The sequence below is a fragment of the Lissotriton helveticus genome, chromosome 1_1 (genome assembly GCF_964261635.1).
Source record: "Lissotriton helveticus chromosome 1_1, aLisHel1.1, whole genome shotgun sequence".
NCBI classification, from domain to species: domain Eukaryota; kingdom Metazoa; phylum Chordata; class Amphibia; order Caudata; family Salamandridae; genus Lissotriton; species Lissotriton helveticus.
The window spans coordinates 331,721,608-331,737,214 of record NC_136057.1 but is presented as its reverse complement, the minus strand read 5'-3'; the positions used below and the strand labels follow the sequence as shown (position 1 = coordinate 331,737,214).

The window sequence follows — 15,607 nt, the reverse complement described above, 5'->3', positions numbered from 1 at the left end:
CAGAGTACCCCTTCAATTGTCCTTATCTCACCCCGTATTACGGGAGGACGACCCCAAACGCGGAATCCCGGCGGAGTCGCCAACTGTTGTATTAAATTTCATCAATCTAGCGAGCCATACTTACCAATGACTTACAACAGGTATCTTACCAAATAATCAGTCAGTTGGCAGTAAAGAAAAGTAAATTGTTTATTATTCAAAATACTCTATAGAGGAGCCTCTCCATCCACACCCAGCCAGTGCGCCGAGAAGACTGCCTAATCACACTCAATACACGTCATATATACCTTCGTAACATTACAGGAGATCACTTTACATGGAAGACTACTAGTTGGCACAATAATTTGAGGAAGGACCATATATGACACACAAAGCTTGTTCAGAAGTCTGCTTTTGGTATTATAAGGGAAGGTCAGGAGGGGTGACTCCCTCCCGTCTCAGTGAATGGGAGTACCAGCCCGGCGCCTCCGAGAATGTGCTTATCTCCTCAAAGGCCAGATGCGACCTTGGGCCTCAAAGCTGGGAGAGAACATCCTGAATTCAGCTGTCTTGTATAACTCAACTAATTGGAGCCTACTCGGCTACTTGACAAACAACACTTGATCACTGCCTGAGCCTAGTTCATGTAAATGCAAGATGGCGTTGGTGCAGTTCTCAATTCCTAAACGAACAATACGATATAACACGCGCAAAGGTCATTTCAATTACTAACGTACTATAAGGCATGATATACGGGAATATATGTATATATATATATATATATATATATATATATATATATATATAGATGCATCTTGCTAACAACTAATAGGTATGTGAATACGATAGAAATCGATTTTTATCCCTCAGAATAATTTTTGTGTGTATTTGAGGTGGCATCACTTCGTTGTATTGATCTGCTCTCCTGTAAACAAACAGTAGCCTCTCTGTGTAAGTCTCATTAAAGTTGTGGATTGGTGTGTTCTTTGGATCCTTGTGTCCAAGTAGCATTGTGTCTATACCAACTGGGCAGTACAAGTCTCAAATATGTGCAGGGCTATCTGGCTGTTACTCATGATGCATGCCTTGAATTGCAGTGTGACCTACTGATGTTGTGCTCATGTGTCAGATGTGTACAGGTGACTGATGCATTTCTGTTTCTTCTACTTGCCCACAGCATCATCAACAGAGACAGGAGGATACACATGAACGGACCAAGAGGAGGGACCCAGCCACAGTGCCACCATCGCTGAGGAGTTGGAGGGAGCCAGTGGCACAAAGGGTGAGGGGAGTCGACCTGCGGACCTTTTGGAAAACGACACTTCCTACAACGCTGATGGGTCTGCTTCTGACTCCCTGGAGGATGGAGAATACACCGCAACACCTGACAGCAGCACTGTGTCTCTCCCCGCCTCCTCCAGATCCATCTTCCAGTTGCTTCGGTCCCTTCTGTCCGTGCAGCCCCCCATGTCTCCTTCGGCCTAGGCACCGCAGCCCCTGCCCCTGTCTCCCCTGCTGCCCTCAGTGCGGAGTCTCTGGACCTACTCCGGCAGGTTCAGATTGGTCAGACATCAATGCTGACAGTCCTCCATGGCCAGACTCAAATACTGACCCAGTTGTTGTCGTTCATGGAGGGCATGTCAGCTACGATGTCTGACCTACATCGGATTCTCACGTCCATGGACTCCTCACTGACGGTAGAAGTTACCCTCCTGCAACGGTCCGTCCCCCCCTCCTTCAGACCCATCCATACTCCCCTCTCCCATACCTGTCCAAAGCACACGCATGAAGGCACGATCACGCACACCAACGGACACATGCAGCACACCCCAACAAAAGTCGAAGCGTACACCTCCTGGCATGCAAACTCAGAGGGCTGCAGGCACACCCACTGGGGTCAGACCACAGACACGCAGCCAAAGTCACAGTCCGTGACCCACACAGCCCTCGGGTGCAGGGGGTAGTCTTGACAAACTGGCAGCAGTGTGCAGCGCTGAATATCTTTCCACCTTTGTGCCTGCACAAGCCACTGAGGACGATACATCCCACCCTGCACCCACCACACCTACCCTTCCCACTACTGTCCTTGCGGTGCTTGGTCCTGACACTGATGATGCCTGCCAAGGGTCAACAGACCTTTAGTTCATTCCAGTGCAGGCAAGTTTGGGGTAGACGACCTCCCCAACGTCCCCAAAAAGGACATTGTGATGGACTGGCCATTGGCCGAATTGGTGCTGGAACTAATTTTTCCACTTGTTTTCATTTGAAGCTGAATAAAGCCTATTATTTTGCATTCTAAACTATTGCATTTCAGGAACTTGATGTTGGTGATGAGGGCCCTGTAGTTGGTGTCATGGTAATGTTTTGGGGTTCTGAAAGATATTTTTTGTTGATGCTCATGAAGTGGACCATGGTATCTGCGTGCCATCACAATGTCTCTGCAATTAATCATTGGTTGTGTGTGTTCAGTTTGGCTACAGACATTGTCCCAAAAAGTGTTCCTTCCTCTGTGACACCTGAGAACTTCACTGCAGACAGTTGCACAATTGTTGTGCTGACATGTGTGCACATTTCCTATTTTGGTGACGGTTCCCTTCAGCAATGGCCATGCCTGCTCACAGATGTCTACTGCTCATTTGTCTGTGCCATCCAGTCTACTCACTGTACTTGTGTTTTGAGTATGTACAAATGCCTTCATGGACACATTCACCCTTTTTGCCACTATGCATGTGTGTTATCACAGCCTACCCTTATGTTGGGAATTGTTCTGCAGGGTATTTGGGCACATGACTCACAATTTTGAGCATTGTACCTAAGGGTTTTCAACCCTATTCCTTCCATGATAGACTACATCTTGGTGGTCTGCCCACCACCTGGACATTCATATCAGCCCAGGGATGTATGTGACAGTGTGTGTTCCCTTTCGCTGTCTTTGTTTGGTGGGCTGTTACATCACTATACACTATTGTGTCATGATGGTAGGGTGTGTATTTAGCCAGCAAACTCCTTGGGTGGGTATGCATGTGGAATTTGACATCACACCCTTTCTTCGGCCTTCGATTGCGTTGACAGATGTAAACTTTGGGACGTCTTGCTGAAAATGGGGGTAGAAAAAAACTTAATCAACTTCCTGGCCGACCTCCACAGCGATACACAAGCAAATGTGCGGTATACTAAAGACTTAAAAGTAACCAGAGACTTCAAAATAAATCGGGGGGTTAGACAGGGCTGTATTTTAGCGCCTTTTCTTTTTAATCTTTACATTAACGATTTAGAGGAGCATCTTTTAAAAACAAATACGGACTACCCATATATAAGGAAAAGGGGCGTCCCTGTCCTGCTCTACGCTGACGACGCCGTCCTTATTTCCAGAACTGCACTTGGCCTCCAAACTTTATTAGATTCTTTCTTTCACTTTATGAACTCACGCGGCCTGTGTATCAACAATGCCAAGTCATATGTCATGAAGGTAGGATCCGGGTCCAAAAAGTCCTACCCATTTTTTGTTAACGGGGAAAAAATACCTACCACATCAACCTTCTCATATCTTGGTGTATTGTTTGACAGTAAACTTACATGGGGACCCGCATTAAAGAAAAAGAGAGGAGATCTAATAAGGACCAATGTTGCAATAACTGATTTTGCTCGTAAAATGGGTAACACTCCAGTGGTAGCACTGATGAAACTATACCAAGCAAAAAGTATATCAGTAGCCTGCTATGGGAGTGACCTCTGGGGTTTCTTACCAGTGACCGATCTTGCAACTATTGAAAATAACTTTTTAAAACAAATTTTATGTCTACCGAAGAGCACGGCTAACTTCTCCACTCACGAGGAACTGGGCATGCCCTATTTAGAGGACAAAATTGCGGTAAACCCCCTCTTGTGCTGGCTAAATTGTTGGATGAACAATGAAATACCTTTTACCCAAAACATTTTATCTGAAGCAATTGATTGGGATGGGAAATTCAAGATACCCTGGATAAAATATATTCGAAATTGTCTTCATGATTTGGGCAGGATGGATCTCTTCTTAACACCACAGTTAGTATCAAAGCGCGATGTAACTTCTGTAAAGAACACTTTTTTAATGATTCGACAGTTGGCTAGGGAAGAGGCCGAATTGAAGAAGGGTAGTGTGATGAGTCATGTTTTAATTAAATCATGTATTCAAACAGAACCATATCTATCCTGGGCCCTTTCCAGATATGAGCGCTTTTTATTGACCAGATTTCGTTTTGATTTATTCCACCTGTTGCTAGCCGTGCCCAGTGGTGCTCATAGGGGACAAGTGTTGCCAGCTTGCGGCTGCGACAACAAGTCTCCGCAAGATGTGGCACACTTTTTATTTATATGCTCCTACTATGCGTTACCACGAAAAATGTTTTGAAAACCTCTTTTTAAAAGACTGAATTTTGTGCAATTAAGGCCTGCACTAATTTACCTTAAAATGCTGCACTGTGAAAGCACTTTATATGTATGTAATTTCCTAAAAACAGCCCTGAAATTTAGAAAAAGTATGGAAGGTTAACCTCTACCTGCCCCGTATTATTTATGTATATAAGTCTCTGATAAACTGAACATTCACATTTGTATGAGCTGTGATAGGCTACTATGTGATCCATTGTTTTAAATTGAATTGTTTTTAACTAATGAACTATATATATATGTGCTTTTCTCTGTACTTTTATGACTGTTTTTTTCTACAGTCGAATAAAGAAATTTTGAATTGAATTGACATCACACCCACATGTGGTGTGTCACGCAGTGTGTGACAGTATTCCATCCTCCATGGAGTGGGACACTGCTGTAAGTGATGTGTTGCTCTGGCACTATAATTATCATCACAAGTTAGGGATGTGCACATACCCCCATGTAGTTGTGGTATGCTGATGATGAGGTACCCTCCTATATCTGAGCACTGCTGATAGTTCTCTGCACCCACCCCTCATATGTCAGGACACAGCTGGGAGTCATATCCACCCACCCCCATACTGTTCACCTATGCTGGGAGTCATATCCACTCACCCCTCATCTGTCTGGACACTGCTGGGAGTCATATACACCCACCCCTCATATGTCTGGACACTGCTGGGAGTCATTGCCACCCACCCCCATACTGTTGGCCTATGCTGGGAGTCATATACACCCACTCCTCATATGTCTAGACACTGCTGGGATCCATATACACCCACTCCTCATATGTCTGGACACTGCTGGGAGTCATATCCACCCACCCCATACTGTTGGCCTATGTTGGGAGTCATATACACCCACCCCTCATATGTCTGGACACTGCTGGGAGTCATATACATCCACCCCCATACTGTAGGCCTATGCTGGGAGTCCTCTGCACCCACCCCTCATATGTCTGGACACTGCTGGGAGTCATATCCACCCACCCCCATACTGTTGGCATATGCTGGGAGTCCTCTGCACCCACTTCCCATATGACTGGCCACTGCTGGGAGTCATATCCACCTACCCCCATACTGTTGGCCTATTCTGGGAGTCATATATACCCAACCCTCATATGTCTGGCCACTGCTGGGAGTCATACGCACCCACCCCCATACTTTTGGCCTATGCTGGGAGTCATATACACCCACCCCTCATATGTCTGGACACTGCTGGGAGTCATATCCACCCACCCCTCATATGTCTGGACACTGCTAGGAGTCATTTCCACCCACCCCTCAGATGTCATGCACCGTACCCCAACATTAATGGTGTGTGTGCTGTTCGTAATACTATTACACTGGTGTCATACGCGAGAGTGTGACGCACCGTACTCCAACATTAATGGCGTGTGTGCAGCTCTTATCATTATTGCACTGATGCCATACGTGAGTGTGTGACGCACCGTACCCCAATATTCATGACATGTGTGCGACTCATATCACTATTGCAATGGTAGTATAGGCGAGCGTGTAAGACGCACCTTGCAAGTACACTTCCGTTGTTGCGGTACGTTGTACTCGCCGTCTGCGCCGTCGTCGGTTTCTGTGCACCAGGTTGTAGGCGTACAGAACTGGGATGAAACGGACGATGGGGTTCATGGCGTGTATGTCGCGTACCGGGGTGCGGTTCGGGCCAGACTCTGCTTTTACGGATGTTTTCAGCTGCCGTAGTAAAAGGGTCGTACGGAGTGTCGTCGACACGAATCATACTTGCTGGGCCAGGAACTGCTGCTTGATTACATACGGACGTCTCGTACTGCGTGAACCGGAGACAAATCGTATGTATTTTTTGGTCGCACGGTGTTTGGTACGATTCGTATTGAGATCTGCTTTGGGTTTAGATCGTATTTGATCGTACGTACGGGGACGTTGAAGGTGTACGATTTGTATGAGAAATACGGTCCGTACAACTATTCGTAGGGGATTTTACCAAATCGGAATCGTCCTTTTAATAACAAAAAAAAACATTAATAGTTAAAACATTAGATAGCGGGAGGGTAAAAATTACTATTCCCACTTTAGTGAGTGCAACAGTAGGGAAAGCGCTGGATAGCGTAGGGGTAAAAATTACTATTCCCACTCCAGTGAGTGCAACAGTAGGGAAAGCGTTGGATAGCGTAGGGGTAACATTTATTATTCCCACTCCAGTGAGTGCAACAGTAGGGAAAGCGCTGGAAAGCGTAAGGGTAAAATTTACTATTCCTACTCCAGAGAGTGCAACAGTAGGGAAAGCGCTGGATAGCATAGGGGTAAAATGTACTATTCACACTCCACTGAGTGCAACAGTAGGGAAAGCGCTGGATAGCGTAGAGGTAAAATTTACTACTCCCACTCCAGTGAGTGCAACTGTAGGGAAAGCGCTGGATAGCGTAGGGGTAAAATTTACTATTCCCACTCCAGTGAGTGCAACAGTAGGGAAAGCGCTGGATAGCGTAGGGGTAAAATTTACTATTCTCACTCCAGAAAACTCAACAGTAGGGAAAGCGCTGGATAGCATAGGGGTAAAAATTACTATTCCAACTCCAGAGAGTGCAACAGTAGGGAAAGCGTTGGATAGCATAGGGGTAAAATTTACTATTCCCACGCCAGTGAGTACAACAGTAGGGAAAGCGCTGGATAGTGTAGAGGTAAAAATTACTATTCCCACTGTAATGAGTGCAACAGTAGGGAAAGCGCAGGATAGCGTAGGGGTAAAAATTACTATTCCCACTCCAGTGAGCGCAACAGTAGAGAAAGCGCAGGATCCCAAAACAATAAAAAAATAAAATATCAACATTTTCAATAAATGTAATTTCTAATTTTAACATAATTAATATATAAATATAAATATATTATTATTAACAAATATACAAAAAATAATTATTTAGCACTATAAAATCCACAATAAATACCTAAAATTAATTACACAATTACATTTAATATTTACTAATTAATTGATGAAAATTATTGTTTTATTATTTAATAATTAAACAATTAATTACTTACCAGCTTTCACACCATTTACACATATAAACACCACAACACACACCTAAAATTAATTACACAATTACAATGAATAATTACTAATTAATTATTTAAAATTAATTTTTTATTATTTATCAATTAAACAATTAATTACATACCAGCTTTCACACCATTTACACATATATACACCACAACACACACCTAAAATTAATTACACAATTACAATTAAAAATTACTAAATAATTAATGAAAATGTATTTTAAACTATTTAATAATGAATCAATAAAAAATTAATTGCTTACCACCCTGCACACCATTTACATATATAAACACCACAACACACACCTAAAGTAAATTAAACAATTAACATACTTAATTATTAATGAACTAATTGAAAATAACTGACAACTAATTTTTAAACTATAATTAATTAATAAATTAACACAATAATTAATTCATTAATTTTACATAATTAAATTACTTCCCATCCTATTCCCCTATAAACCCACAACCCGCTACGGAATTAATAACGCAAAATTAAACTTAAAATAAATTAATAAGTAGAAAAATTTTAAAACATATAATAAAATGACAAACAATTCTTATTAAAACACTTAAATACATACCATTATTAAAACATTGATATTTTAGTCAACTATATTTTTGTAAACAATATTACAACGATATTTTTGTAATCGATATTACTTACCTGTCGGTCGATATTCTAGTCATCTATATTTTTGTGGTTGATATTTCTTCCAAACGATATTTCTGTGGCGATATTTTTGTCCCACGATATTTCCCCGTCGATATCCCTGCTCTGCACCCTACAGATGAAGTGACTCTCCAACCTTCTGTCTTCCACAGGGTTTCTTCAGGGACCACTGGAAAGGGTCCTTCTCCTAAGGTACCTCCATCTACTTGATATACAAATGTGTTTGTAAATGCATAGTATGTACTATTATGTGTGGGTAATAAAAGTACTGCAGCATTTTAAAAATGTATCAAATATTGTTGCTGCGTGCCGACAAATTGAGATTGTTAACCAACACAAAATCCCTTCAGTAGGCCTTGGACTGCTCTGCTTCTGTACACTGATAGAGTCAAATGCAACAAGGGGGTACGTAGTCAGTAAAAAAATTAAAATGCTGATTTATTGCTGTGAAGAACTCACATCCTATGTAAATATTAAACCAGTTTTACCATTGATACTGCTAATCGTGATAACACGGATAACAATATCACAATAGACTTCTTACAATTAAGAAATTTATCTGAATACTTTCATATTACTCTGCCATTTTTTGAAACGAGAACACAAGTACAGAAATGTATTAAAGAGAGAAAACAGATAAAGGAAATCAACTTTAAAATTGGAAAAAGAATTAAAAACTCACGTGTGATTAAAAATGCTGAGGAAGATGCCAAACACCATGTGTATTATCCCCAGTATGACAGACATCTTCATTTTATACGAGTTCAGAAAATTCAGCTTGTTAGTTGCAACATTCCAGATCTTCGTAAAGGATACAAAATGAATCAAAGACAAAAGGTTTGCTTCAATTAGAACATATAAAACAAGGAAGTACTCCCATTTATCAACATTACAGTATGTATAACACAACTAGCTGCATTATAGTAGAAACTAAGAGCCTCCTTACGATGGCTGTGGGACCACCACCGTTAGGCCGTCGGTGGCGGTCCCACCGCCATCGGACCCTGCAGGACCGCCCCTTGCATTATGATGGTGAGCGGGTGTAGGGCAGGCGTAAATTTAGACAGCCACGCATTCGATGGGCTCAAGGAGCCCGTCAGACTGTCTGCATTCCCTACATTGGTGGCAGTGCCTGTGTTCGGGCACCGTTGTGGGGATTACAATATCCCTTTCTGCTGGCTGTTTCATGGCAGTTAACCCACCATGAAAAGGCTGGTGGCCTTTGGGGGGGCCCCTTCCCCCCTGGCCCTCTAGGTGCCCCCCTACACATCCCTGCACCATGTGGCAGGCACCACATAGTGCCTGCCACATAGTGCAGGGATATGTCAGATGTATTTTTTTGTATTGCTGCGTGTGTTGCAGTCCGCAGCACACGCCACAATAGAAAAGATACACAATACGACCACGAGACCTCTGACTCCTAGTCAGGTGGTCCTGCTTCCACATCGGTGTATGCCAAACATCATAATCAGGCCCTAAATCCAACTTGTGTTACGTGTTTCTAGTAAAAACAATGACTTTAGGAGGAAAATATGAATGAAAAGTTAAAAAGGAACTTGCGTGGACAGTGATTTGTGCTGATTATAGATAAAAAAAATCCTATTAGCACCTTTAAAGCACCCTAGCTTTTAAGACCAAAAAGCAGGTGCACCTGGGTCAGTTAGGTTAGATTCCTGTTGCACCCCTATCATGGTCCTCTCTCACCCATCCAAGGCCTAGCTCATTTCTCTCCTTACCCTTGGGTCCCTAGGCACTGTGCTGCGCTAATGCAGAAACATCACCTGAAGGAATATATAACGGAATTTGGAAGGTGTTGGACTTCAATTCCAACACCACTCCACCATTGCACCCCCTAAAGCAAGTTGTGTAACGACTTGCATGCAGAACAATTGTGTGCTAAAGACGCATTTGCTTAACCCTGAAGTACGTTTCCCCATATAAAGCAGTGGGTTTTAACCTGTTGACTTCTGTGGACTCCTACTTAATCATTACTCAACCCCGTGGCTCTCATTGAGTCACTATTGAAAGCTAGGGACCCCAACCTAGACCTTTTTGATTATCTAAACCGCAAAACACAAGAAATACCGGAAGAAGCATTCAACAAACAAATACACAAATGTTGAAATATTTTATTTAATTCACAAACAAATATAACAAAAATCAAAACTTATGTTGGAGTTTTTCCAAATTCAACTGAGGCCATTCATCGTCAATACTATATTTTGTTTGATGCACTTACACGTCTTTCACAAATCAATCTGAAGATACCAATTTAGGGTCTGATTCATAGTTAATCTTTTTCACAAGCTAGGATTTACAGTAGATAGCTAGCGAGAATGCAAACCGATTGGAGGAAAGCTGAGCTGAAATATACATGAGCTTGAGCAGTAGTGGAAAATAGAAGAAGTTCCAGAGAAAACTGGTATTGGGAACAGAAGTGTAGGAAGCCTGATTTTTATATAGTGTTCCAAAATGAGGTATATTTTATCATTATAGAGCCAGATTACAATGTCGGGCGTTCCGTCACTGAAAGGGCCATCGTTGGCATTCCGCCTGACATCCAAGGCAGCAGTCTGACTACCGGATTATGATACCGGTGGTCGCAGCACAGAGGGCGGGGGAAAGACCACCGCCTACGCCAGGCTTAAAGAACCTGTTGGGGTGATGGTCGGAGCCTAACTCCTACAATAGATGCAGTGACTGTGGAGGCAATGCCGTAGGAATTAGGATGCCAGTTTCCAACAGTCTTTTCAGGTTGATCTGACTGCCATGGAAAGGCTTTTGGAAAGTGACTTTGTGGGCCCCTAGCAGGGTCCCCATTCCCTGTAGGGCTCAGCTATGTGGCTTGGGGGGCACGTATGGTGCCCCCCCAAACATCCATGCACTGTGTGCCTGGCACCACATGGTACCTGACACACAGTGCATGGATGTTTAAAACATTTATTTTTCAATTGTGGCTTGTGCGCAGTCTCTTTTCCAGGCCGCAATAGAAAAGGGGATGTTTACGACCACCGACACGGCGGTCGCATCCTAATCTGGCGGGTGGGACCTCCTACTACTTGTCGGGCAGTCTCACTCCTGCTGTAATGGCGGTGGGATGCTTGTCTGACCGGCATCGTAATGAGTCCCACAGAGTCGAAAAATGTGACACACACTCAAGTAGAAACTCGAGACTCATTTTGAAACATAGCTAGTATTTTTATATTTATTTTAACACCAAGAACTTCATAATTGTGTAACTACTTTTCGTAATAGCAATTTTTACAGGTAAGTAAAATGTTCAATAAAATGCGTTTTTACGATGTAATGCTTTCCTATGGAGAAAAAGGCGTATACTGCATATGGGTATTTGCAAATGATTTTTAGGGGGTTCCCTTAAGGATGTAAAGTGCTAGGGTGCTAAAGTCCAAAGTACTAGCAGAAGTTTGAGTTTACTTGGCCTGGAGTTTTCAGGTGCAGAGGTGCTGGACGGGTTGATAGCATTGCAGGGTACCTAGTAGGTCAAAGAGGGGGGGCAATAAAAAACAGGCTGCAGAGGGGGACTAGAGGACACGTTTGGAAGCTCCCAACGGGGGGCTCAGTTTGTGGGGATGCTGGGAGCAAAGGAGCACCGTCAGTTGTCGTGGAACCGGAACAGGGAGCTCGGGTGCACAGGGTTTTAGTCAGTTGCAGAGCACCAAAGGCACACCATAGACCTCGGGTTAGACCTGCAAAGAGGGGACACATTAGGACAGCTAGGCCACTCTCGATGCTTTCCCCTGCAATACTGACATCCCTCGTTGGCTGCTCGTTCTCTGCAGCATTGGAGTCTGGATTGGACTCAAACAAGCTTTGGTTGCTGCACAAGGTCTTGTACCCCAGGGATTAATGCTGGGCAGATCCGGTTGGTCATTGGCATCTTCCTATTTGGCGAGGAGATGGATCAGACCTCTAGGAGTATGGTGACTTCTTTCTGGGCAGCTGTTGCATCATTGGACCTGGCAAGCAGCAGAGCGGTGAACCGGATATTGCAGTCGGTGCCTGCAGGCTGCAGAGCAGTAGCCCCTCCATTCCAAGGGAGACGCTGATGGATTGGCTAAGTGCTGGAGGCCCTCTGAGGTTTCTGGAGGAGGCACAGCTTCAGGATGAGTTGAGTTTTTGTAATTGTTGCGGCAGAACCAGATAGGCAGGTAGGCAGGTAGGCAGGTAGGCAGGCAGGGTTTGGAGCCAAAGTCCACCAGAAGTCTGCAGTGCTTACTTCTTCAGCTCTTCTTTGCCCTCTTGTTTCTTCAGTTAGATGAAACTAAGTTCCTGGTGTCAGTTGGCCACCTACTCAATTTATGGGCATTATGTGGAGCAGCCAATGGGCTACTTACCCTTGGGGTCACTACACCCCCTATATGACCACTTCCTGTGAGGAGTGGGCATAACCCTGCCCCATAACTTGTATTTCCTCCAAAATCAAAATGGTGCAACCCTTCATTCATGGGGCACATCAGACAGCCCGCCTTAGGGGTGTGACTGGCCTGGTGGTGTACCATGCCTCCTAGCATGTCCCACCTGTCCTGGGCCTCAGGGCAGGGGGTGGCATCTCCTAAAAAGCTGGCACTTTATATAGTATACCAAAAATAGGTAAAGTGTGCAAAGAGTACAGGTATGCCCTTGTAAGTGGTCAGGAGTTTGCTCAAGAAAACCCAAGGTGCTCTTCTAGGGGGTAGTGTGGTTAAGCAGCCTTATTGGAGAGGAGTGTCAGACAATAGACATCTGCACTGGGGCGGCCAGATGCAGAGATGCTTTTCAGCATCATGTGGCCAATGTAATCGTATGGGGGAAAAAACACGTAATGCTTTCGGACACTTCACAGCGACTCATGGGACCAATCTCCTGGATTTAAGGGAAGCATAGGACAAGATCCAAGGCAGAACCAACAGGTCATCTCAGGCAGCACTGGGGCGGCCAGGTGCAGAGGTGTATTTCAGCCTCGGTGCCCCATGTTAGTCAAATGGGATCAGTTCGGTCTTAGGGGCTGCAGGCTTAGACTGGAAAACCAGTCAGGCTGAACCAACAGGGGTGGTTAGGTCTCACGATGCTGCGGGACATGGGTACACCTTCGGTCTACTTCTACTCAGGCCAGGGGCGAAGGCTGTAGAGCTGTCTTGAGGTATTGAGTTTTTCACATCCAGTCACTTGCAGTTTATGGGGCTGCACACAGAGGCTGCAGGAGGCTTCGAGGAGTCCCCTCCTGGAAAACCCAAGGTGTGCTTCATCCCTGGAGGACTGAAGCTCCATGCTGGCAGCGTTGGCCCACTTTGACTCAGGCTTAGAGCAAGAGATGCAGTAGTGCATGGCTGGTGTCAGGTTAGCGAGGTCTGGAGTCCTCACAGTTCTTTCTTTGGTACCTTCAAAGAGCAAGGAAGCAGCTCTGCTGCTCCACAGGAGTTCCTAAATCTTTGCAAAAGTGATGGCGGTCCTTCCAGACTCTTTTGAGGCACAGCTGCTTACACTGTGAGTTGTCTTCAGCACAATCGTCGGGAACAACGAACAGCCCGGCAGGGTTGGTGCAAACTCAATTGCTCTTTTCACATGTCTTGCTTTTCACAGTTCTTCGGTCCTTCTTCTTCTTTTAGATCAGGAAGATCTGCTTTACCTGAAGATGATCTCGAATAACTGAGATCGAAACGTCGTCAACCCCCTACAACAAGAATTCCTTACAGTCTGTAAAAATGCTTGAGGAGTTCTTCTATATTTTGTCAATGCAATGTTTATGTTTTAAAGTAATCCTTACTTTTTCACATCACGCCTTTTGTCACTTATCTATGTGTGCACTTGACTCTTGAAAAATAAATAACATACAATATTTTGACTTACATGTCCCTGTGCATATTACTCATCGCTCCCTGAGATATTGAATATCAATTATGACTTTGGTACCCTGTCCCCCTAGCGAAGACTACCTACTTTGGGCCTGTGTGGCCAATTCTGAACCACTGTTCTCTAAAATATCAATTCTACCCGAGGTTCACATATCGTGGTCCCCTTGTTTCTTTTACTAAATTTTACACACAGTGGCTGCTCTGCAAGTGTTACCACTCACGAGTGGCTATATTAACAATTTGCAGAATAATTGTCTATGTAAACTCATCCATTTGCAGGACAGTGGCACTAAGCTCACTATTCATTATAGATAGAGACAGAAAGGATGTCTTCACCAGTTATTCCGACATACACTGAGGAATATATTGCGAAAACACTTAGCGGCCCAACTCTTTTTCACACACCCGTACCTATGACTAATACCCCTACAGAACTGGCCAGTGAAAAAATAAATGCCTTAGAAAGAGTTAAAAAGAGAAATATACGCACAGAACTACATGCGCGTATGCTCATCAAATATCTGAAAGCAGCTATAATCCTGGTTGGTCTACAGGTAGCAATATACCAGCCATTTTTCTCCAGAATAAAAAATGTATGAACGGCTTCCCACATATTGGTACTAGGTGTTCTCGCCATTGGATGGTACTAGTCATCGATACATCACTAGAACACAGTAAGATGTAGTTGGAGGAAATTCTTGAACTCGAAAAGGCAATCCTAGAACAGATAGCCTAACAGACACTAAGTCAGTCCTAGAGAAATTAGAATGGACAATTCTTGACTTTCAAAGTTTTGAGCACCATAAAAAATCTACCAAATTGTCTAAAGATATAAAAAACTACAACAGGGAGAGAACCTACTGTTACCTCCACGACGAATCAGAAGAAAGCCACCAGGGACCTGGGGGAGATTTAGGAATAGACAACTTGTGACTTTCTCAGATTCATCAGCAGACTCTGACAACTCTGACCCCGGCTCAGGCCCTAGCACCTCCAACAACAACTCCAATTTTTTAGGGAGAGGCCAACCCTTTGGCGGAGGGAGAGCCAGAGGCAGGGGCAAAACCAGGTACAATTTCCTTCCGGGGGAACGCCAGACCAGATGCAAGTTCTACCAGTAGGGGTACCAATACTAGACATTGTACCTCACACACCCACACCTAACATGGACCAAATACCTATCTTTAATCTGTCCAAACACCAGTTGGCTTCCACAGACATTGCCCTACTGAGCAGAGGTCTGACTTATGTAATAACAGAGAAACCTAACTGGTTCACTGTACAAACTGACATTTTTCAGGTTTTCAGAATGGTTAGACTGAATGCTTTTTACCAAAACAAGGAATTACCTGCAAAGACAGACATTACCAGACTACGTCCTAAATCCACATTCAATCCTCCGAGTGGCTTAATGTCCCCGGAAATTCTCACATTTGAACATTTTGGGCCAGATGTAGGTAATTCATATTTACCGACTCTTAAATACCGAATTTTACCGATTCGGTATTTAAAAGTCGGTAAATATGAAGGGGGGAGATGTAGGTATTACAGATTCTGTAAATACCGAATCGTTAAGATTGGGTATTTACCGATTCTGTAATTACAGAATCAGTATTTCCCATTGATTCCTATGGGCT

At 43.8% G+C, this 15,607-nt stretch overlaps 1 protein-coding gene across 14 annotated transcripts in view; it reads right to left on the bottom strand.

Annotated features, from left to right (window-relative positions):
• The window catches only part of LOC144804990 (V-type proton ATPase 116 kDa subunit a 4-like), a 6,844,636-nt gene that overhangs the window by 3,648,288 nt on the left and 3,180,741 nt on the right, over window positions 1–15,607 (bottom strand). For all 14 annotated transcript variants that reach the window (XM_078671938.1, XM_078672103.1, XM_078672267.1 and 11 more), the window contains one exon: window positions 8,801–8,919. In XM_078671938.1, the coding sequence (XP_078528064.1) occupies window positions 8,801–8,919 (119 nt within the window). The remainder of the gene's footprint in view (window positions 1–8,800; window positions 8,920–15,607) is intronic.